At 45.5% G+C, this 23,507-nt stretch overlaps 1 protein-coding gene across 3 annotated transcripts; it reads left to right on the top strand.

The window, feature by feature from the left end:
• The first annotated feature begins 10,408 nt into the window (after positions 1-10,408).
• On the top strand, positions 10,409-23,101 carry TARDBP (TAR DNA binding protein). Of its 3 annotated transcripts, none has more exons than XM_073603497.1 (7): positions 10,409-10,565; positions 13,483-13,732; positions 15,759-15,922; positions 16,038-16,178; positions 17,640-17,699; positions 19,311-19,481; positions 21,421-23,101. In XM_073603497.1, the coding sequence occupies exons 1-7, from the start codon at positions 10,506-10,508 to the stop codon at positions 21,940-21,942; spliced, it is 1,368 nt and encodes a 455-aa protein (XP_073459598.1). In that variant the 5' UTR covers positions 10,409-10,505; the 3' UTR covers positions 21,943-23,101. The 3 variants fall into 3 exon arrangements, with proteins under 3 accessions (XP_073459598.1, XP_073459596.1, XP_073459597.1); XM_073603495.1 differs by having other exon boundaries at positions 10,491-10,652; XM_073603496.1 differs by lacking the exon at positions 17,640-17,699 and having other exon boundaries at positions 10,491-10,652.
• The last annotated feature ends 406 nt before the right edge of the window (positions 23,102-23,507 follow it).

The raw sequence follows: 23,507 nt of genomic DNA on the forward strand, positions 1-23,507 counted from the left end.
CTCCTTCACAATCTATAGTTAGGAAGAACACTTCTTATAAGTTCAGCTAAACACCAATACCAGGCACACTTATGTAAAAGAAGCTCCACATTCATAGACAAATATACTCAGAGACCTCTTTACCACTTGCCCTCCGGAAGATTTACCCCCCTTTATGACCGTATGACCAGGGCAATTTTTGCTATTCAGCACTGCGCTACATTAACCGACAATTGCGTGGTCATGCAACACTGTGCCCAAATGAAATTTATAAAGGAAAAAAATTCCCACAAATGGAGCTTTCTTTTGGTGGTATTTGATCACCACTCGGTTTTCTATTTTTTTGCTAAACAAAAAAAGACCAAAAATTTTGGAAAAAAAAACCCCCAATAATTTCTACTTTCTGCTATAAAGCATATCCAATAAAAACTCTCTGAACAGAAAAAATCGGAATCGTCTAAGGGCTGCTTAGTCCGTGATTAGTTGAGAGTGGAGGAGGGAAGGTAATTTCCAGAGTTCAGCTTTCAGCCTTAAAGTCTTACTAAACCCAGTAATATGAAAACAGTTAATCTGCTCCCCCACATTGCCCACAGCTTATAAATCTTCTTTTTACATTAAAATATTGCCACTATATACCTTTTTGGATGATCTGTATACCACGGTCAGTGATAAACTGCACAGTTTCTCCAGTGCTGAGAGTTCAGATAGGAGGAGATTTTCACTGCAGCCTGTATACACGCCCACATGTGTGATGCCAGTATCATGTGACCTGGCTAGCTCTGAGAACAAGGAAATGTTCTCTCCAGTATAAAAGACACAACTGAGCATGTGCAGGTTGGCTACCCTGCCTGTGTTAGCTGGGCTTCCCCACACAGACAGTGGAGGAGAGGGGAGGATCTGTGAATACAGGATAAAACAGTCTTTTTACACAATGTAGAGGATTAGCCCATTAAGTTCCACAATGAGTATAACAAGCATGCTATTCTGCATATACAGATTTTACTGTTGTGGGTTTAGTAACACTTTAAAGTGTTACTAAACCCACAACAATAAAATCAGTGTGCATATGCAGTAAAACATGCTTGTGGAACCTAAGAGGTTAATTCTCTGCATTGTGTAAAAAGGATATTTGATCCTGTCTTCTCTGATCCTCTGCTTCTTCCACTGCCCCCTAATCTATCTGCTGATACAACAGAGCCTTGGGGGCAAGCTGCACATGCTCAGTTTGGTGTGCATTGCTAAAGACGGTTTTGTTTTTTCTTGGGAGAGTGCATGTGATCAGCACAGGGCCAAACAGCACTGTCCAGACAGAGGGTCAGAGGTCCTGCAGCCTCATAGGACAGTCAGAGGAGAATAAAAACTCCTACAAGCTTTAACCAGACACTGATAGAAGTCACAAGACAGTTATATACTGCTGATGAAAAAGGTATCTAGCAGTTTATATTTACTAAAATAATTGCATTTCCATGTTCTGTGTACTGTCGGAGACCAGATATACTGAATGCAGGCTCCTGGGTTTAGTAACACTTTAACTTAGAGAGGTGCTATAAGTAATGCACATTAAACATCAATGCAGATTGCCTTATCACATAAGAGAAAGATATTTTACACTGGCAGGAGCCTTGATTATCCCCAATACAGCTCTAGAAGAACATCAAAAGAAAGTAAAAAGTTATCACTGCAAACTTGCTTGAGTATCTTAAGCATGGAAAGTAGAGTTGTACGATATCCAGTGCAATTTGGAGCATGACTTTGATCTGACTTTACATTCTATGGATCAAAGTCGCACCAAAGTAGTGCAGACTCTTCTTCAAAGTCGCACTGATTTGAACGGGTGCCCTTGAAAAGAATAGGGTGCGATTTGTCATGCATTTGATGTCCAAAGTCGCATGTCAGATCGCACAAGTGTGAATAGAGCAAAGTGTGAAAGGAGTCTCTGAGTTAACCCATGATGTTCTGGCTAGGTGAAAAATCCAGATGAGTATTGAGCTATACTCAAGCCACACCCACACAAAGCCCCACCTACATATTGCATTGCCAACATTACGTGTGTTCTTTCATGGGGTCTCCTACTGGCACCAGGCCCTCAGGCAGTATCTAAGTGCCTGAATGCTCAGTCTGCTCCTGGGTCTACCATATGTGTGCTGCCATGTACATGCCAGGAAAACAGAAAATTGTATAAAATACTTGCTGTAATTTTCCTTTCCTGCATCCAATTGATGGCATCACGCTAAACCCACCCAGCTCCTTCCTAATGTTGTACAGGGAATGGGCTGTGGTGTGGGTGTCAACCAGGGGCGGAGCCAGTAGGGGGCGCCCATGCTAAAAAAATGGTGGCGCGCATGGACACAGTGGCTTAGGTTTGTTAGTAACAGACCCCCCTCCTCCCCCATTTGATGTAGATACCGTGTCAGAAACCATGCCAGAAGTACAGTTAAATCACACTTGTTTAATAATAAAAGTAAATAGAACAATTGTAGTCAAAACATAGCAAGTCTTTAACAGGAGCGCAGGAGAAAGTCACTGTGATGTTGACCAAGGCGAAAGCAGAGATCATCTGTGCTGGACGGCTTAAGTAAGCAGGACTGACGAGCAGGATATCATCAACAGGTGAATCACTGTGGAGAGATAGGAGCTGGCAATTAGCCGACAGCTGAGCAGCCAGCTCAGAGAAGGAAGGGCTGAGCCCAGCCCTGACAGTACCCCCTCCTCAACGACCCCTTGCCCTCAGAGGACCACCAGGCTTGAGGGGAAAAAGTCTATGGAAATCACGGAGGAGGACAGGGGCATGTACGTCTGAGGATAAAACCCAAGAGTGTTCCTCCGGAACCGTACTCTTTCTAATGCACCAGGTACTGTGTGTGCTCACGGAACCTATGGCAGTCAACAATGGACTGTACTTCATACTCCTCATGGTTCTCAACCTGTACGGGGTGAGGACGTAGCACAGAGGTGGTAAAGCGGTTGCAGACCAAAGGTTTTAATAAGGAGACATGAAATACATTTGAGATATGCATATTAGAAGGAAGGTCTAATGCGTAAGCCACTGGGTTAATCCTGCGGAGAATACGGAAAGGCCCAATAAACCAGGGGGGCAAACTTCAGAGAGGGAATACGAAGTTGGAGGTTGCGAGATGACCGCCAAACCCTGTCCCCAGCCTGGTAGGAAGGCGCAGGCAGGCGTCTGCGGTCAGCATTGAGTTTGTACCTATCATTAGCATGTCGCAAAGCCTCCTGGACTTGTGCCCAAGTGGAACAAAGACCACGGAGATGCTCCTCTAACGCAGGAATACTCTGTGGAACAAATGAGTCAGGCAACATGGAAGGTTGGAAACCACAGTTCGCCATAAACGGGGACAAAGGGGAATCAGAATTCAAGGCACTATTGTAAGCAAACTCTGTCCAAGGCAAGAGGTCTGACCAGTTGTTATGATGGTCAGAAATATAGCAACGCAGGAACTGCTCCAAGGACTGATTGGCTCGTTCTGCGGCCCCATTAGACTGCGGGTGATACACAGAGGAGAAAGCAAGCTGAATTCCCAACTGTGCACAAAAGGCTCTCCAAAACCGAGACACAAACTGACTACCCCTGACTATCACCTTGGGTAGCCCATGTAAGCGAAAGATCTCCCGAGCAAAAATGGAAGCCAGTTCCTTAGAAGTGGGCAACTTCTTAAGTGGAATACAATGAGACATTTTGGAGAACCGGTCAACCACCATAAGTATAACTGTGTTGCCCTGGGCGTTGGGTAACTTCACAATGAAACCCATAGACAGGTGGGTACAGGGCCTCTCTCCATTGGGTATGGGTTGTAGGAGGCCCACTGGAAGATGTCGTGGAGTCTTACTCTGAGCACACACGGAACAGGCAGCTACGAAGGCGGTTACAACAGCACGTAGACTAGGCCACCAGAATTGTTGGGAAATGGCCCAAAAGAGTTGATTCTCCTGTTAAAGACTTGCTTGGCTGACATTCTTTCTGGCTCCAGATCCTGCTTGCTGTTCCACTACGCTGATTCCTGGCCTCCTGACTTTCTGGCTTGTCTGACTATCCATTCCGGTTACCAAACTTTGGCTCTGTTTTGACTACGTTTGTTCTATTTACTTTTATTATTAAACAAGTGTGATTTACCTGTACTTCTGTCTCGGTCTGATTCATGATTTTTGACACATAGTTGTTGGTGCCAGGCAGGCTGGTCTGAGTATTTCGAGAACTGCTGATCTACTGAGATTTTCACACACAACCATCTCTCGGGTTTACAGAGAATGGTCCAAAGAAGAGAAAATATCCTGTGAGCGGCAGTTGTGTGGAGGAAAATGCCCTGTTGATTTTAGAGGAGAATGGGCAGACTGGTTCCAAATAATAGAAAGGTAACAGTAACTAAAATAACCACTCGTTACAACCAAGGTATGCAGAATACCATCTTTGAATGCACAACACATCGAACCTTGAAGCAGAACGGCTAGAGCAGCAGAAGATCACACAGGGTGCCACTCCTGTCAGCTAAGAACAGGTAAATGAAGCTACAATTCACAAAGACTCACCTAAATTGGACAATAGAAGATTGGAAAAACGTTGCCTGGTCTGGTTAGTCTCAATTTCAGCTGCGACATTCAGATGGTCGGGTCAGAATTTGGTGTAAACAACATGAAAGCATGGATCCATCTTGCCTTGTATCATCGGTTTAGGCTGACGGTGTAATGGTGTGGGGGATAATTTCTTAGCACACTTTGGGCCCCTTAGTACCAATTGAGCATCTTTTTAAATGCCACGGCCTACCTGAGTATTGTTGCTGACCATGTCCTTCCCTTTATGACTACAGCGTATCCATCTTCTGATGGCTCCTTCCTGCCCGTAGGCTGTCATGTGGCGTCCTGGACCTTGAGTGGAGATATCTGGATGATGCCTGCAGCTGCAGGCATCATCCAGATATCTTTTTTTTTTTCAGCCAGCGATTCCCTGCAAAGTCGTTCCCCCCTCCCTCCGCTCTCTGCTGCTTCTCTCAGCTCACCCGTGTGATCAGGGCGCGGAGAATGAATCAGCTGGTGGCAGCGGTTTACCATAGAACTAGCCATGGGCCAGATGGTCCCCGGACATCTCTGGAAGTGATGTCATGATGTCAATTCCGGCACCGGCAGATGTAAACACTGCCATTGTTTTGTTGGAAAGCCTGAGATCGATTTTTTTTTTCTATCTCAGTCTTTGCAACATAGAGGAAAGATGTGGGGACTTATAGACCCCAGATCTCTCCGTAAAGAGGACCTGTCATGCCCTATTCCTATTACAAGGCATGTTTACATGCCTTGTAATAGGAATAAAAGTGATAAAAAAAATGGAAAGTGTAAAAATAAGAATAAAATAAACAATAATATTAAAAAAAAGTTAAGCGTCCCCATCTCCTCGTGCTCGCAGGCAGAAGCAATCGCATACGTAGGTTGCGCCCGCATATGTAAACGGCGTTCAAACCATACATGTGAGGTATCGCCACGATCGTTAGAGCGAGAGAAAATATTCTAGCACAAGACCTCCTCTGTAACTCTAAACTGGTAACCTGTAAAAAAAATGTAAAGCGTAGCCTATGGAGATTTTTAAGTACCGAAGTTTGGCGCCATTCCAGGAGTGTGAGCAATTTTAAAGCGTGACGTTAAGTATCTATTTACTCGGCGTAACATCATCTTTCACAGTATACAAAAATATTGGAGTAAATATTGTGTTTTGTTTTTTTTTTAATTCGTGAAAATGTTTATTTTCCAAAAAGATTACGTTTGAAAAATTGCTGCGCATATACCGTGTGACAAAAATTGACAAAAAGAGTGCCATTATATTCCCTAGGGTCTCTGCTGAAAAAATATATATAATGTTTGGGGGTTCTGAATAATTTTGTAATAAAAAAATGAAGATTTTTACATGTAGGAGAGGAATAGCAGAATTGGCCCGGTATGGAAGTGGATAGACACTGTATGTGGGGACTGCACTGACACATTCCTTTGATTAGATCTATGTAAAAGTTGATTGTATAGATTTTATTTTCAATTGTTTTGGAAATATTGCTTGCAACATTGCATAATTTTCATAGTTGCCAACAGTCCCAATTTGCCCGGGGCATTCCTGGAAATCAGGCCAATGTCCCGGACTAAATCCCCAAAATCCGCCTCTGTCCTGGACATTGGGACAGAGGCTGCATGGCAGATGCAGGAGCATGTGGAGAGGCAGCCCAGCCGATAGAGTGGGAGCCGGAAGCCTGCTGAGCCCGCTGATGGTGAGCGGAGTGGAGGACTGCACTGATACTGATGAGACTGCTCTGATTGCACTGATGAGACTGCTCTGATGAGATGGCACTGATGAGACTGCTCTGAGGAGACAGAATTGACTGCACTGATAATAATGAGACGGCACTGGTGAGACTGCTCTTATGAGACTGCTCTAACTGCACTGATACTGATGAGACTGTAGTAACTGCACTGATGAGACAGCACTGATGAGACTGCTCTGACTGCACTTATGAGACTGCTTTGATGAGACTGCTCCGCCTGCACTGATGAGACAGTACTGATGAGACTGCTCTGATGAGACGGCACTAACGAGACTGCTCTGACTGCACCGGTGAGACTACTCTGATGAGACAGCACTGATGAGACTGCTCTGACGAGACTGCTCTGATGAGACTGCTCTGTCTGCACTGATGAGACTGCTCTTATGAGATGGCACTGATGAGATTGCTCTGATGAGACTGCTCTGATGAGACTGCTCTGATTGCACCGATGAGACTGCTCTGATTGCACCGATGAGACTGCTGTGATGAGATGGCACTGATAAGACTGCTCTGATGAGACTGCTCTGATGAGACGGCACTGATGAGACTGCTCTGTCTGCACTGATGAGACTGCTCTTATGGGATGGCACTGATGAGATTGCTCTGACTACTCTGATGAGACTGCTCTGACTGCACTGATGAGACGGCACTGGTGAGACTGCTCTGATTGCAACGATAAAACTGCTCTGATGAGACTGCTCTAATGAGACTTCTCTGATGAGATGGCACTGATGAGACTGCTCTGATGAGATTGCACTGATGAGACTGCTCTGATTGCACCAATGAGACTGCTCTGATGAGACTGCTCTGATGAGATTGCTCTGATGAGATTGCTCTGATGAGATTGCTCTGATGAGATTGCACTGATGAGATTGCTCTGATGAGATTGCACTGATGAGACTGCTCTGATTGCACCAATGAGACTGCTCTGATGAGATTGCTCTGATGAGACTGCTCTGATGAGATTGCTCTGATGAGATTGCTCTGATGAGATTGCTCTGATGAGATTGCTCTGATGTGACTGCTCTGATGAGACTGCTAGGATAGGCACTGATGAGACTTTCAAGATAAAGTTGTTTTTTTTATCCAGCAGTTACTGGACTGTGAGAAATTGGGTTTAAATCTGCACTGGCCAATTTCTTACAGTGCTACATGTCAGCTAACAGCACTCTTTTACTTCTATCGTTTAGACTTTTAGATAGAAGTAAAAAAATGCTTTTAGCTGACAAACGTGATCTGTCCTGTTTTATGTAGCTCTGTCCTGACTGGGAGAACTTGGGCAGTGCAGTTCTCCCAGTCACTCCTTACTGACACCATCACTGAGGCCAGTAGTGTATTTAGGTTTTGTGCTGTCCTAGGCCTGACTAAACACGTGTACCCCCTAATTTAAATATGACCCACCCCTTCCTGTCAAGGCCACACCCCTTACTGTTTAAGGCCTGCCCTGAAATATTTGAGTGGGACACCAGTTCTGAGGGCCTGGGGGGCAATGGATTCCCTTCATTTGCATAGATTTCCTCTCACTTCCTGTTTGGCTATGGGGCAGGAAGTGAAGAGAAATCTCTGCAATGGGACAGGGATGGTAAAAAAATAAACTGACAGGGGCTATAACCCTCCCTTACTCTATCCAAAATGAAAAAAAAAAAGTGCTGCCCATAGTTCTACATTAAGCACATATTTCTGATAATGTTATGGGGACTAAGAAGATATAACCATGCCACTGGTGCAGCAGAAAACATTTAGCACAGTGAGGAAGGTTTGTGGTCCAGGATGAGAGGACAGTCAAAATTAGAAGCAGCGCCCCCCCCCCCCCCACAGTCACGGAATGCCAGCCGTCCGCATACCGGAAGCAGTGTGGCCACTTTAGGGGGGTGCTAGACTAATCTGCCTCTCAGCCCAGTCTGCCCCATAAGACTGGCGCTACACTAACAGGGGACTCTTACTATGCTGCCCCCCTGCAAAGTGCTGCCCTAGGCCTGGGCCTATTCAGCCTAGGCCAGGATACAGCGTTGACTAAGGCCCCTTTCACACAGTGGCTTCAATCAGCTCTGCCGGTCAGTTTCTCAGGCTGATGGGAAGGTCCAGGCATCCCTATGGACAGGCGGATGTAAACACTCTATTTAACCACTCCCCCTTTAAGCCACGCCCAATATTTAATGTAATTTGGACCGCGCCCATATTTTTTATCTCTGCGGCGCACTTCGTCCACCACTCATTTATCACCGGGCACGAACACAAAAATGGATGCCCCGCCCCTAATTACCATACTGCTCCGCCTACACTGCCTTTCTGCCAAAAAAAGCGTCCCTACTAATGTTTGGGAAATGTTCTGCAATGTACAGAGGACCAGTGGCGTCGCTAGGGGGGTGGCTACTGGGGCCCATAGCCCCGAGTCTCTTACCTAGGGTTGGCTCCGGGCTCCATCTGCTCAGCTGGTGGCCGGGGGAGGAACATGACTAGTTAATGTTATCAGGCACAAGTTGTTATCTATATTCAGCAGTTCCGACAATTTAATCATTGTCCCGACGTCCATTTCTGTACCAATCTGCCGGCCACTGTAATTGTTGGGAACCGCACCCCCCCCCTGATGTAAGGGGGGGCTCTCTGGGGGGACCCTGACGTAATGAGGGGGCTTTGATGTAAGTGGGGATCCACACTCAGATATGTAACAATATTTTATATATAATATATATATATATATATATATATATATATATATATATACACAAACAGGGGCGTTGCTAGGTCTACAAAAGATCTGGGGCTAGAGCCCATAGCAGCGTAGTAAAGAAAGTCATACGCTTGGGCGGGCATACATATTTATATACAGTAATATACGTGTGTTTGTGTATATATATCCCTAGAGAGCCCCCCACTTACATGAGGGTCCCCAGAGAGCCCCCCCTTACATCAGGGTCCCCAGAGAGCCTCCTCCTTACATCAGAGTCCTCAGAGAGCCTCCCCCTTCCATCAGGGTACCCAGAGGGCCCCCCCACTTACATCAGGGTTCCCAGAGAGGCCCCCTTACATTAGGGTCCCCAGAGAGCCTCCTCCTTACATCAGGGTCCCCAGAGAGCCTCCTCCTTACATCAGAGTCCTCAGAGAGCCTCCCCCTTCCATCAGGGTACCCAGAGGGCCCCCCCACTTACATCAGGGTTCCCAGAGAGGCCCCCTTACATTAGGGTCCCCAGAGAGCCTCCTCCTTACATCAGGGTTCCCAGAGAGCCTCCTCCTTACATCAGGGTCCCCAGAGAGCCTCCCCCTTACATCAGGGTCCCCAGAGAGCCTCCTTCTTACATCAGAGTCCTCAGTGAGCCTCCCCCTTACATCAGGGTCCCCAGAGAGCCTCCTTCTTACATCAGAGTCCTCAGAGAGCCTCCCCTTTCATCAGGGTTCCCAGAGAGCCCCCCTTACATTAGGATCCCCAGAGAGCCTCCCCCTTAAATCTGGATCCTTAGAGAGCCTCTGCCTTAAAATCAGGGTCCCCAGAGAGCCTCTCCCTTGCATCAGGGTCCCCAGAGAGCCCCCCACTTACATAAGAGTCCCCAGAGAGCCTCCCCTCCACTTTGGGGACCCCTGCAGAGACTCGGGGCTATTGGCCCCAGATTCAGGGCTATAGCCCCAAAAGCCACCCCCTAGCGACGCCCCTGCACACAGATACACACACACACACGTATCTATTATATACATGTGTATGTCCGCCCAAGCGTATGACTTTCTTTATTTCGCTGCTATGGGCTCTAGCCCCGGATCTTTTGTAGACCTAGCAAAGGACAGTATATGATCAGAGCAGTGATGATCCTCGGTCTGTACACGTTGTAGGTGGAGCATTGTTAGTTCTATGTGTGAATGGCTCTCCTGGGACATTGTATGGAACTCGTCCTGGTTTTGGGTAAATATTGTCTCTAAAAACGATATTTGAGAACAATGAAGGGCGAACCATGCCACTCAATCTGCGCATGCGCGCCGCCGTCCTCCTCGGACGCAGACCGTACCACTTTCTCCCCTCCCGGAGGGGTGGACCGTCTCGGTTCCCCTTTCCCCGCTCCGTGCCAACCCACGCCACACACCCCATTCCAATCAGCATGATATCCCCGGCGGGGCTGGGGAGAGACGAAAGATCTGAACGAAGGAGACAGCGGGGGATTGGTTCGGTCACAGTCCGCTCCCCCCCTCCCCTTGTGTCGGGTGGTGGTAGGTTCCTCCCGGCAGATGAGGATTGGAGCGGAGGTGGTCGGGCGCCATTTTGTGCGGGAGCTGAGTTCGCAGGAGGTGAGAGCCGGTTCGTTGTGTGCTTCCCGGGTGTGCGGTGTCGGGTCTTCGCTAGGGAATTCTCCGTTCACCTCTACACTGGAGCAGGTGTGTGCGGGCGGGAGCGGAGGCCTAGTCAGGGGAGGAGGAAGGGAATTGGAGGCCTGTGTGGGCGCTGAGGACGGGGGATCAGTCAGGGAAGGGTTAACTAGGCCGGGTTCACACAGTGCGCCCGCGATCCATTCGCGGGTGCGGTGGTAGGGGGCAGTGTGGTGCGCCATTTATCTCGTATCTCCCTTTATTTTCTGTTTCGTAAAAACTTTATTTAAAATGTACAAAACGTACATTTCATTCACAGCAAAGCCATGCGCTGTGCGTCTCTACGTTGCCATGTGTTCCCGCGTGCGGTGGTAGGGGGCAGTGTGGAGCGTGAGGCATCTCATAGCTCACCTGCATGGGTTTTATTTATTTTTTTATTTTTTTTTTTTTGTATCAACTTTATCTGATCTGTACAAAACGTGCAATTCACAACACTGTACAGCAGTGTTATGCGCTGCACATGGTATAACTAAAGGCAACTTTTTTTTCTTTCGGTTTTGGATAGAGTGGAGAGGGATTAGAACCCCTGTCAGTTTTTATTGCCGTCTGTGTCCCCTTTTTAGGGAGATTCACCCTCTCTTTTGTCCTGTTTACTATTATTTAAAGTAAACAGAAAATCCCAAATGTTGGGTTGTCCCCAGAAAAGCAATAGATGGGAAATCTTCCAATAGGGACGTGTGGTGAGTTTGGGGGTCCCCAAGAAATTTCCTTTTAATTCGCAGAGATTTTGGGGAAAAAAATCCTGACGGGTTATAACCCTCCCCTAGCTCTATCCAAAATGGGGGGGTTGTGTGTGTCCCATAGTTCTAATTTAAGGGTGCCAGGGGTAGGGGGCAGAATAGTGTGCCATTCATCCCCTATTCCCCCCCCCCCCCCTTTTTTTTTTTTTTTGTTACCTTTACTAAGGGAAACAGGAAGTGAAGCTGTGCAACTTCACAGCCTCTTTCCAACTGAGCATGTGTGAGTTTTACTGCGCTTTCTGAATGGTCTCGCTGTCTTCTGGGACCTGTTTCCCATAAGGCAGTTGGGGGGGGGGGTGTACATTGCGTAGTTCGCTGCACAGATTGCAGCAATCTTTCCCCGGAAGTGGGAGCAGATTTGACAGGTATCCGCTCCCCCCCTGAAAGGTGCCAAATGTGGCATGGGGGGGGGGGGGATTCGATCCATGGAAGTTCATCCATGTGCTCTACGTTGCCACGGGTTATGGGGGCGGGGTGTGTGCGTGTGTGTGATTCCTTGCATCACATGGCTCCCTTTTTTGTTTGCTGTTTTGTACAAACTTTTTTTGAAGTGTATAGAATGTAGACTTCATTCACAGTAAGGTGTGGCATGCTATGCACTGTACTGCTGTACATTGCCATGTGGTAGGGGACAGTGAGGTGTGTGAGTAATTGCATAACTGACTCCCCCAAGGTCCCCCATTTTTCTTTTGTGCCAGCTTTATTTAAAGTGTACAAAGCATACATGTTGTTGACAGTCTGTACAGCAGTGTCATGTGCTCTACATTGCCGTGTGTTATGGGTGCAGTGGAAGGGGGCAGAGGTGTGTTCCCTTGCATCACATGGCTTCTCCCCCCCCCCCCCCCCCTTTTTTTTTTTTTTTTTTTTTTTTTTTCTCCTCCCCCCTCCCTGCAGTTTTGTCTACACTTTTTTTTTGTTGAAGTGTACACTTCATTCACAGCAGTGTGGCAGTGCCATGCTACGTGCTTCGCTCCTGTACATTCCCATGCGATTTGGCACGGTGCCATAGGCTGCATTGTAGTGTGAATGAGACCCATAGCAGCAAACCATTGTTTTCTGGGTGTCTTTGCAGTGACAGGCGTTTTTATAATTCAGTAAAACGTTTATCACTACACACTGAATTAGCCCTTAAAAGAGGTCCTTAAGCTTACCTTTCTATGAAATGGAGAGGGTGAATCTCCCTAATGGGGGGCGGACAGCAATAAAAACCTGACCGGAGATCTAATCCCTCTCTATTCAAAATGTAAACAAAAATTGATTTTATTTATAATTTAACTCCAATGCTGAATGCAACAAGATTAGAAAACAAAATCCATCATGGAGCATTGCATGGCACTTTCTATGTTTGAGAGGGCAGGGACAGTTAACCCTTAGCACCACATCCCTAATTGTAAAATAAAAAGGTAAAGGGAATGGGGTAAAATTGCCCCAGGGACTTTAAAGGTGCTTGCAATATCCGGTGGACACAGATAAATTAATGTCTGCAACATCTAAACTACATAAAATAATCTTTTATTCAAAATTTGTTATACAAAACAGTTAAAAACAACCAATCTCTCAATCTCTATAATACCTATTCACGAAGTGTTTTTTGTCAACTTCTCTGTTACAATTGAATTATAGAGATTGAGAGATTGGTTGTTTTTAACTGTTTTGTATAACAAATTTTGAATAAAAGATTATTTTATGTAGTTTAGATGTTGCAGACATTAATTTATCTGTGTCCACCGGATATTGCAAGCACCTTTAAAGTCCCTGGGGCAATTTTACCCCATTCCCTTTACCTTTTTTATATTGCATGGCACTTTGTAATGGCCATGGTGGGTGAACGGAGCTGAAACCTTCCAAATTTGTAGTTTGTGTCCCCAATGTTGGGACAGGAAGTGAAGGAAAATTTCTCCATAGTGGACACAGCATAACACTTTTTAGTAATATGGGGAAGGGTAAGAACCCCTGTCATGTTGTTACAATATATCTGCCTGTCCTAGTGCCACCTGCTCCTCATTTCTTATCCTGATGTCTCTGGGACAGGAGAGGTGAAAATCTTTCAACAGGGTTACAGGTAGCAATAATATTGAAGTGTTATTCTCTTCTCTTAGTTTGCAGCCATGGAAATGGAATATATTCGCGTGGCGGAGGATGAGAATGAAGAACCAATGGAAATTCCCTCTGAAGATGACGGCACCGTCCTCCTATCAACAGTTACAGCACAGTTTCCTGGCGCATGTGGCCTTAGATATCGGAATCCAGTGAATCAGTGTATGCGTGGAGTCAGATTAGTGGAAGGAATCCTTCATGCACCAGAAACCGGATGGGGAAATCTCGTTTATGTTGTCAATTACCCCAAAGGTAAGTGCTCAGTATTTGTTGGGTGGATTCTGTCACTTTAGGCGGCTGCACACCCCTGCGCTATAGGGAAAGCTCAGCTCATGTCTGGGTTTGATGGGGGTTAGCTGCACTTTCCCATAGGCTTGGGACCTCCGTGGAAGTCTATTGGAAAGCGCAGCTTGACTGCACCAAAATGGCAGGTAAGCTACGCTTTAGCGAGGGCTCCCCTTTTACAAGGACTCAGTAGTGTGAACTTGCACCAAATTTGAATCCAACCTCATACACAGGGCATTTGCCCAACCCTTCTAAACGCCTTGCCTTCTGGCAGCAACGTTTTGTCATTGAAAAAAATGCTTGACGCATGGAAACGCATTTAGATGTGTAAAGCGCTTGGGCGTTCATTTCATTGGCCAGAATAATTTATTCTAGCCATTGAGTTGAATTAACACTAAAGCACTTGCCACACCTTGCGTTTAATGTGCATTTACACGCGTGAAGCATTTTTCTGCCAAGACACTGCTACTACTGGAATAGCTGGCAGTGTGGTTGAGGCTGGGTTCACACTAGCCGTGGCTCACAGCTGGGGTCTGGTGCGTTTCTATCGCTGTTTCATGTGTGAATCCTGTCAGCATTTTTTTTGTCATGTATCCAGCTCCAACTTCTGCTCGGGCCGCCTAGGCGACTTGAGTGGAAGTTCTCTCCCCCTCCCTGCAATCTTCTGGGACACGTCACAGGTCCCAGAAGATTGCCTGGCCCTTCAGGACGCACATCGCAACTTGTGCAGTGCGCACCTGGCTATGAAGCCGCAAGCAGTCTCAGCTGGGTGCCCACACTAGTGATGCGGGGGAGAGAACCAAGGCTTTGGGTGGCCACTTCGCTGGACAGGTGAGTGTGTGTTTATTAAAAGTCAGCAGCTACACTTTTTTTGTAGCGGCTGACTTTTAATAAACACAAAAATGGCTGGAATTCCGCTTTAAGTCCCCTACAGTCTGTGCCTATGCTTTATATGGGAGGCAGTGCTTGCATCAATCAAGATGTAATAGCCCACACAGTGTTTTTGGTAGTTGCTGGGCATGGAGGAGGGAGGGAGTGGGCTGTCATTTAATAATCTGTAAATACAAATGTGTGATGTCCGTTATGTGACCAGCACAGCTACGATCAGAGGAATTGCCCTATTTTGAAACGTACACAAAGCAGAGCAGATGTGCTTACCAATGCTGCTCTGCAGAATCTGTAGGTGAAGTGGGGAACATTCTGGAGGGAGGGACTGAACGGCAGGGTTTACCAGGGTTGTGTTTGTGGTTCTCTTCCCCCATCCCCAAAAATACTGAGGTTTACCTAATTTGGTGACAGCGTATCACAAGCATGCAATAATGCATATACAGACCGCTTTTATCGTTGTGGGTTTAGTGACACTTTAACTCTTGCTGTGTGAGGCCTTAGGGTCTTGCCTTACTGCTAGAAGTGTAACAGAGGTAATGTGGGACTTGGCTGTCAGGAGGGCATATAACCTTTTTCTCTTGGACGGAGCACTGGCCTTTTAAAGTTTATATAAACCCTTGCCTTGTAAAAACAACCCATTCAGTTTAAAATGAAAGTTAAAACATTTGTGTATAGATATAAAAAAAAGATATATCTCTATCCTCTCCACATTACCTCTGTTCTCAGCTGCATGGAGAGCTCAGGGAGGAGAAACGGCAGCACATAGAGCTTCCCAGCGAATGACTGGGGGGTGGTCAGGACATGTCATTTGAGGAGAGCAGGCCCAGTTCCCGACACAGCTATAGAACTGACCACACTGCCCTCATTCCTAGTGTGGTTAGTTTTAATAGGAAAGCAAAGGGACTAGCAGGAACATCACGGATTCTATACAAAGAGAACAGGATATTTTTTCATAAAAGTACATGGTACAGCAGCCACATCAGGAATATGAAATGTTGGGTTTACATATTCTTTGAGTTATATAGTCAGTGAGTCTCGGGTTTCATATGTATTAAGCCATTTTTAGTATAGCAGAAAAATTAACCTTCTTTTTTACTTCTGTTAGACAACAAGAGGAAGATGGATGAAACCGATGCTTCTTCAGCTGTTAAAATAAAACGTGCTGTTACAAAAACCTCCGATCTCATTGTGTTGGGACTTCCGTGGAAAACGACAGAGCAGGACCTTAAAGAATATTTCAGTACATTTGGAGAAGTAATCATGGTTCAGGTATTTTCTTTCTTCTTTTTTCTTTTGGGCGCTACATTAAAAAAAAAAGCCTACATGTACCAGTTTAATTGTGTTTTTTTTTTTTTTTTTTTTTTTTTTTTTTTTTTTTTTTCAGGTTAAAAAAGATGCCAAAACGGGTCATTCAAAAGGCTTTGGGTTTGTTCGCTTTGCGGACTATGAAACACAGGTGAAAGTGATGTCACAGCGGCACATGATAGACGGCAGATGGTGTGATTGCAAACTGCCTAATTCTAAGGTGAGGAGATGTCATATTTGCATTGTCCTGCGTGCTTAGATATCTTTAAAGGCTAAACTTTTTTTTTTTTTTTTTTTTTCTTTTAAATGCACATTTGTTTGCAGGCAAAATTTTATACTTTTTGTGCGCTGTAAATGCACTTTTCCCCCAATCATCTTCCAGGACAGCTCACTTGAGATGATTGGCTCCGCCTTCAACAGGAAACACAAACCAAAAAGATAAAATAGCTCCCCTTACCTTCCCTCTTAAGAAGTTTTGTGTTCTGAACCATACAGAAGTACACTGCGTCACGTTTGTTGTTCCTTTTGGTTCTGATGATTGTGGATATTAGACCCCCTCTCGGGTTGGGGTGTGTGTGTGTGTGTGTGGTGTTTGTTTTTTTTTTTTTTTTTTTTTTTTTTTTAACTTGTCATGCCTCTTGTGGCTTGGGTAGCTGTGTGGCAGGATCAGTGACGTGGGCGGGTGGACCCAGATGACTGTGGCTGCATCCCTTCCTGTTGGGATGGTGCTGGTTCCTGCAGGCCAGGTGTACCACAATGGAATGGGTAGGACCGAGCACTTGTGGGCACAGTCTGACCCAGAAGTGTTTCAAGATGACCCCGTACTGTGCAATAATGAATTTCCTGTAAGCGACTTATGCATTTCTGCTCTCAGTTTAAAAGAGCTCAGCATCCACTTTTGGTGCATGCTGTTTCGTAGCAAGCTGTGGCTTGCTAACTGTTTGGCCCAGAGTAGGGATATTTTTTTTTTTCCCCCCGTGTGATGGATCTGGAAAGCAGCTACACAGAGGGTTGCTAGTTAGACTTTAGGAGATGCATAATTGAGTTGTTGGAAGTTACCAAAGGTTTTAGGAAATCATCTCAGCTAAATTTTTTTATACAGGGGTTCCAAGAAGGGCCTTTCTACTTCAAACAGTTTGCCAGGTGGATTAGAGACGCTGTTGGTCTAACCTACAAGCTTGCGGCTTCAGTTGCCACCTAAGGTTAGGGCACAGTCCACAATATTGGCCATATCTTGGGTGGAAAGAGCAGGTGCTTCATGGGAAGACATTTCCAGAGCAGCAGTGTAGTCTTCATCCCATGCTTTCATAAAGCTCTATGGAGTGCAGATGTTATCCAGCCAGGAGTTATCCTTTTTGGAAGGAAGGTTTTGCAGTCTGTGGTCCCTCCCACCATCCTCCCCCCTCCCAAAGGTAGGATTTATTGATCTCCTCAAGTGAGCTGTCCTGGAAGATGATTAGGGAAAACCTTGGTTAGTCTTACCAGTGACGGTATTTCCAGGAATCTTCCAGGACAGCGGATATATTCCCACCCGGTTTGTTTGTATTATCCACTGGGAGTATATGGGTTTGTTGGAATTAGTGTTTTTCCCTTTTTGAAGGTTCTTTTTTACTTCTTACAAATGAAGAGGGAAGGTAAAGGGGGGCTATTTAATCTTTTTGGTTTGTGTTTCATGTTGAAGGCAGAGCCATACTTCTCTCAACTGAGCTATCCTGGAAGATTCCTGGAAATGCCGTTACCGGTAAGACTAACCAAGGTTTTTCTACCTGCAAATAAAAATGCAATAATTTTCCCCCCCCCCCCTAGGAGTCTGCAGATCATGGGTGCAGTGTCAGGCTCCTGCAGACTCTCAATACAACAGTCTGCCTGTACCTCCCATACGGGCAGACAGTTACTAAAGTACATGAAAAATCGTGTACTCTCTTCGCAGTTCATTGAGAACTGCAAGCCATTTGCATTTGTACATTCATTTGCAGATAGCTGTTTGGAAATCTCCTCCTTCCTCAATTTTAAAGGGATTGTAAAGTCTTTATGGGGGGGGGGGGTCTCCCTCAATTATTAAACATGTTGCCTGCTCTGTGCAATGGAATTTCACAGGGTGGCCCAGAACCTTCCCATCTTGGGTGCTCCTGGCTCCTCTGTGTGCCCCCATAGCAAGCTGTTTGGGGGGGCATGTCAATAGATAGGGCAGCTTGGCCCTGCTCCGTCACAGGATTTGACTGACGGCAGTGGGAGTCAATGAGAGGGGAGGGCCTCTACAAATGAACTTAGCGCTGGCTCGAGCGAGGACTGTGGTAAGTTTGGATATGTGGGGGGCGGCATACTACTACTTAAAAGGTTATTTTTACCTTAACCATTTCTGGACCGCCACACAAATACTGCGGCAGGGCGGCCCTCCTGTACGTGATTTCGTGCATGGGGTCTGTGGCGCGCTGATTGGACAAAGCAGGGACAAATCAGCAGGTTTGGCGGGCCTGACTATCGTTCTGAGAGAACACAGGACCGCTGTTCTGCCATAGGGGAAAATGGAGATCTTGTGTTTCTGCTAAGAATTCTGTTTTCCTCTGGTCACATCCCCCACAGTTAGAAAGCACCCTAGGGACACATTTAACCCTTTGATTGCCCCTTCCAGTGTCATTTGTATAGCGACAGTGTTTTTTGTGGTGTGTGTGTGGGTTTTTTTTTTTTTTTTTTTTTTTTTCAGACAAGCTTTATAAATTCTGCAGGTTAAACAGCTGCAGTGAATACTGCAAATAGGTACAATAGGACAAAGCGCCTATGTTTAAATAGTTAAGTTATCAAGTATAAAGTACCATCATCCCAACAATCTACTACAAAAGAAGGCAGGGAGTAGGGAGTGCCGCAGTTCGCTGCTTCTGTCGGCAGGTGTCCCAACCCCCCACACACAGGGAAAAACACAGGGGACTATTTCGGTACTGAAGGTAGTAGGGTATTAGTACAAAAGGGTGAAGAGGAGATAATAGGATAAAAACTATATTTTTAATAGAAATCCATTTTAAAAGAATGTATATAACACAATAATGCAATGACATATAGCATATAGGTACAACTTATGTAGAAGGATTTTTCATCTGTGTATCCCCTGAGGCCAGTCACTTCACTGGGTATATGGAAGGGTTTACAACCACTTTTTTAAGTTAAATGTTCAGGGTTTAGATTCTTCACTACTGATGTGATCCTACTGTGAAGTGTGTCTGTCTCTAGAGTAGCTTTAAGTGCCTTTTAGAATTGGTTAATTTTATGAGCTGAGACTAGATCAGGCACAAAAGCAGTTTATTTATGAAGTGTACTTTACATCTTATATATTTTTACCTCCTCCCTACATTAACAGCAAAGCCCAGATGAGCCAATGCGCAGCCGAAAAGTCTTTGTTGGCCGCTGTACGGAGGACATGAGTGCTGAAGAGCTTCGCCAGTTCTTCGCTCAGTATGGGGAAGTTGTAGATGTGTTCATCCCGAAGCCTTTCCGAGCATTCGCTTTTGTCACGTTTGCAGATGACCAAGTAAGTTCTGTGCAATGTCTTTATACCCCGTATATACATGAAGGTGTGGGTTATTTTTTGGTGGTGTTTGTTTTTTTTGTTTTTTTACATTGAACCCAGCGAGGAAAAAAATGACATATGGCTGTACCAACACAAGTGATGTTGATGCTGTGAACTCCCGGCAATAATGGCAAGGCTATTAAAAGTCTTAGTAAGCCCACAACAGTAAAATCAGTCTGTATATGCATAATAGCATGCTTGTTATACTCATTTGGAACTTGGGAGTTAATCCTCTGCATTGTGTAAAAGGGCTTTTTGATCCTGTATGGACAGATCCTCCCCCGCTCCTGCAGGGTCTCTTGACAAGACTAGATAACAGAGTAGTAAGGCTGTATATATGTTCTATTGCTGGAGAGAGCATTTCCTGGTTGAGCAGAGCTAATAAGGTCACATGGTCTTGACATGACACATGTGGGTGTGTGTAAAGATCCTAAATGACAGCCCAGTCCGTCCCTCCTCCATGCCCAGTAACTAAAAAAAAACAGTGTGTGGGATGCCACTTCTTGATTCATGGATGATCTGCCACCCATAACAGCATGAGGACACAGGCTGTAGTGGAAATCTCCTACCTGAACATTCAGACCTACCCCTTTAGAGTGCCCACCATAGGAATCCGCAACCTATTTGCTTGATCCTGAGCCAGGCTGTCTGCATCTATTCAGACGCTGGACCTGTTCCCCTGCTCCATCAGTAGCTTTGTATGACAGCAGCAGGAGCCACTGGCCACCTGCTGCTCTCAGCCAAGCCTGTGAGAGAAGAGCTGCTTCGATGGGCACAGCGGTGGATTGAGATCGGGCTCAGGTAAAATATGAAGGTGTGTGTGGTTTTGTGTTTTTAGTTTTTCAGGGCAGTGTTTGAATGATGTATCTTTGGAGAACTACAGTTAGTTTGTGGACCAACTGATTAAGGTGGCGTTCACACTGCTCCATTGCAAAAATGCGGTATCGCATATGCTTTTTTGATACTTTTGGTTTTTCAGCTTGCCTGACAGAGGGTGACCGTGTGAAACATAGAATGCGTGACTCGTATAAAAAATGCAACTGTAGTTGCGTTTTTCAATAGGTGTATTTTTTTTAAACACACATAAAATGCAGCAAGTTACTCTTTAATAATGCAACTGACCAGTGTTAAGAGTTCCATGGGATTTATAGTGGTTGTAAAGCCCCTAAATCTTCTTTACCTTAATGCATTCATTGCATTTAGGTAAATTTTTAGGTGATGGCCAACCCCGCCCCAATCCATCCTCATTTTACTTAGCTGAGCCCTCATTTGATCAAGCGTGTGCATGTCTGCAGCTCTTCTCTCCCCTTAGTTCTGGGTCTCGCTGGCATCCCTGGGGCACTGTTTCCCAGTGCTCTGTCAAAGCCAGTGACAAGGGGGTGGGGCCAATTCCCACCATCTGTGTTAATAGACGCAGCTGCGAGTCCTGGGTGCAAGCATGCACGAGTGTGCCCTCCCCATTGGAAGCAGCTGGGGGTGACCTGAAAAGAGATTTGCAGCTGCACAGAGCAGGTAAGTATAGATATGTGTGTTTTGTTATATTAAAAAATTAAAAAAAAAACACCACAGAACAAAAAACAAACTAAACGCGCTGATTAAAAATGCATCCATTTAAAAAGGGATTGTAAAGTTATTTATTTTAAGAAAAAAATGCCTTTTTTACAATCCCTTTTTAAAATGGATGCATTTTTAATCGGTTTGTTTTAGTTCTGTGGTGGGGGGTATATATATCTATCTGAAAAACTGAGCAGTTTGAAGGGGCTCTAAAACGAAAATTGGCTAAACAGAGTTGCATGAAAATGGTTTTGTCCAGTCATTTCTTGGAGATGGCAAAATTTGGGATGGTGGCACAAAGCAGATGGATTTTTGGTAAATAACCGTTGATGGTTTTATCTTCCAGGTGGCACAATCTCTGTGTGGAGAAGACCTCATCATCAAAGGGGTCAGCGTTCATGTGTCAACAGCAGAACCCAAACACAACAACAACCGAGCACCCTTGGATAGGGGTGGAAGATTCCCAGGGCCAAACTTTGGGAACCAGGGCTACCCCAACAATAGGCCAAACAGCAGTGCTCTTGGTAACAACCAACCAAACAATATGGGGGGTGGCGGTGGAATGAACTTTGGGGCCTTTAGCATCAACCCAGCTATGATGGCGGCTGCTCAGGCAGCCCTTCAAAGTAGCTGGGGCATGATGGGTATGCTGGCTAGCCAGCAGAACCAGCCTGGCCCACAGGCCAATACTCAGGGCCAGGGCAATCCGCCCAGGGACCAGACACAAGGTTTTGGGTCAGGTAGTAACTCCTATGGCTCAAACTCTGGTGCTATAGGCTGGGGGTCACCAAACGCTGGTTCTGGTACTGGGTTCAATGGGGGCTTTGGCTCAAGTATGGAATCAAAGTCATCGGGGTGGGGGATGTAGAAATAATTTGTAGATGAAGTGTATTGGGTGACTGGGGTGAACAAACATTTCCTAATTTTGTGGTAAGTATACTGTAAAATGATCGTTTTCCTGAAGGTTTTCTTCACGTGTGCAGCTGTGCCTGCTTTGTAAAGGAAGATGGCTGATGTGTGCGTGAGCTTCAAAGCTGCATGTTGAAGAAAACCTACTGGCATTACCTGATGTATAACTTTATTTTTATTTTTTTTGTTTTTTTTTTTTTTTATTTCCATTATGTAAATGAGCGATTCTGAATATGTTCAGGACAGTCTTCCCTTATTGTGTTCACTGCTTCGTCAACTGATCTCTGCTCCTCACTTTTGTCTGCCCGGGACCTGGCACACGCAAGCAGCTCTCTTTAATAAGCCACGCTGGATCTCTTCCCCCTACACGTATTGCCCTGCAAGAACGCCTCCTCTGCGGCCTTTCTTTAGAACGGTGGGTGAGCCATTTTTTAATCCGCTACTTTTATTTTCATGGAAGTCGTGCCAGCGCTTCTGAACGCACGGCTGTGAGGTGGAACCAGAAGGCTTGCTTGAACTGTGGGATTGGTGGTACCAAGGAATGAGAGGCTTGGGTATGAGCGAGAACCGAGAGCGCGTGCGCAGACCTGGTGGTGCATTATGGGAATATATATATATTTTTAACATGAAGGTGACGATGTGTCTCTGGATCCATTGACCTTGGTGATTGTGTGCAGAGAGCAGTGGGAGCCAGTAACGTACGAATGTTTCTTGCATTCAGAGGACTTGCCCATTATGGAAGACTGAGGCCTTTCCTGCCTAAAAGGTTATTGTTTGAAATCAGTTTGTGTACAAAAAATGAAATTCCCCTCCCTCCCCCCCCCCCCCCCCCCCCCTTTCCTGAAAACGTCTATTGAATGTGAATGCTGTATGAGGTGTGCATTCTTTTCTGTTCACTGATAACGTGAGTCTCTGTGAATTGCATTTGATGCTGGCGGGGTGGGTGGTGAACGCTCTGGAGTGGCGTGAAATGCTCCTGTTTTTCTAGAGTGTTGGGACTGTTTTGGTTTGTACGTTATACCCAGAATGCTGTTTGCTGCAGATACGTGTTTTGTGTTTGGATGCTTTTTACAAGACTTGTCAATGTAGGATTCTTAAATAAAATGGTTTAAATAAAAGTCACTGTCTTCTGGTGTTTTTATACCCCGAACACTCAAATGTATTCAAGTAAAATGGTCTTTTTTTTTTTTTTTTTTTTTTTTTTTCTTATTGTACATCGTGGCGCATACTCTTATCTGTGTAGATCAGGTCTCCCCACTTTCACATGGTGCGGAATCTGCTTTCTCGGGGGGGGATCTGTCCAATGATCCCCTCTGAGCAGGCGGATGACAAGTTTTGTGTCTGTTCACTTAGTCTGGGAGAGGCTAGAAACACACCTACTCCCACGGGAGGAGAACCAGGAAGTGCAAAGAAGAATAGAAAAATAAAAGGTAATTGCGGCGCTTTAAATTTTTTTTAAACGGCATGTCAGCATCTAGGCAAGGAAGAGAATACATACAGATATTGTTCAAAATTTGGGTGGAA

The sequence above is a fragment of the Aquarana catesbeiana genome, linkage group LG10, assembly GCF_042186555.1.
Source record: "Aquarana catesbeiana isolate 2022-GZ linkage group LG10, ASM4218655v1, whole genome shotgun sequence".
Lineage (NCBI taxonomy): Eukaryota > Metazoa > Chordata > Amphibia > Anura > Ranidae > Aquarana > Aquarana catesbeiana.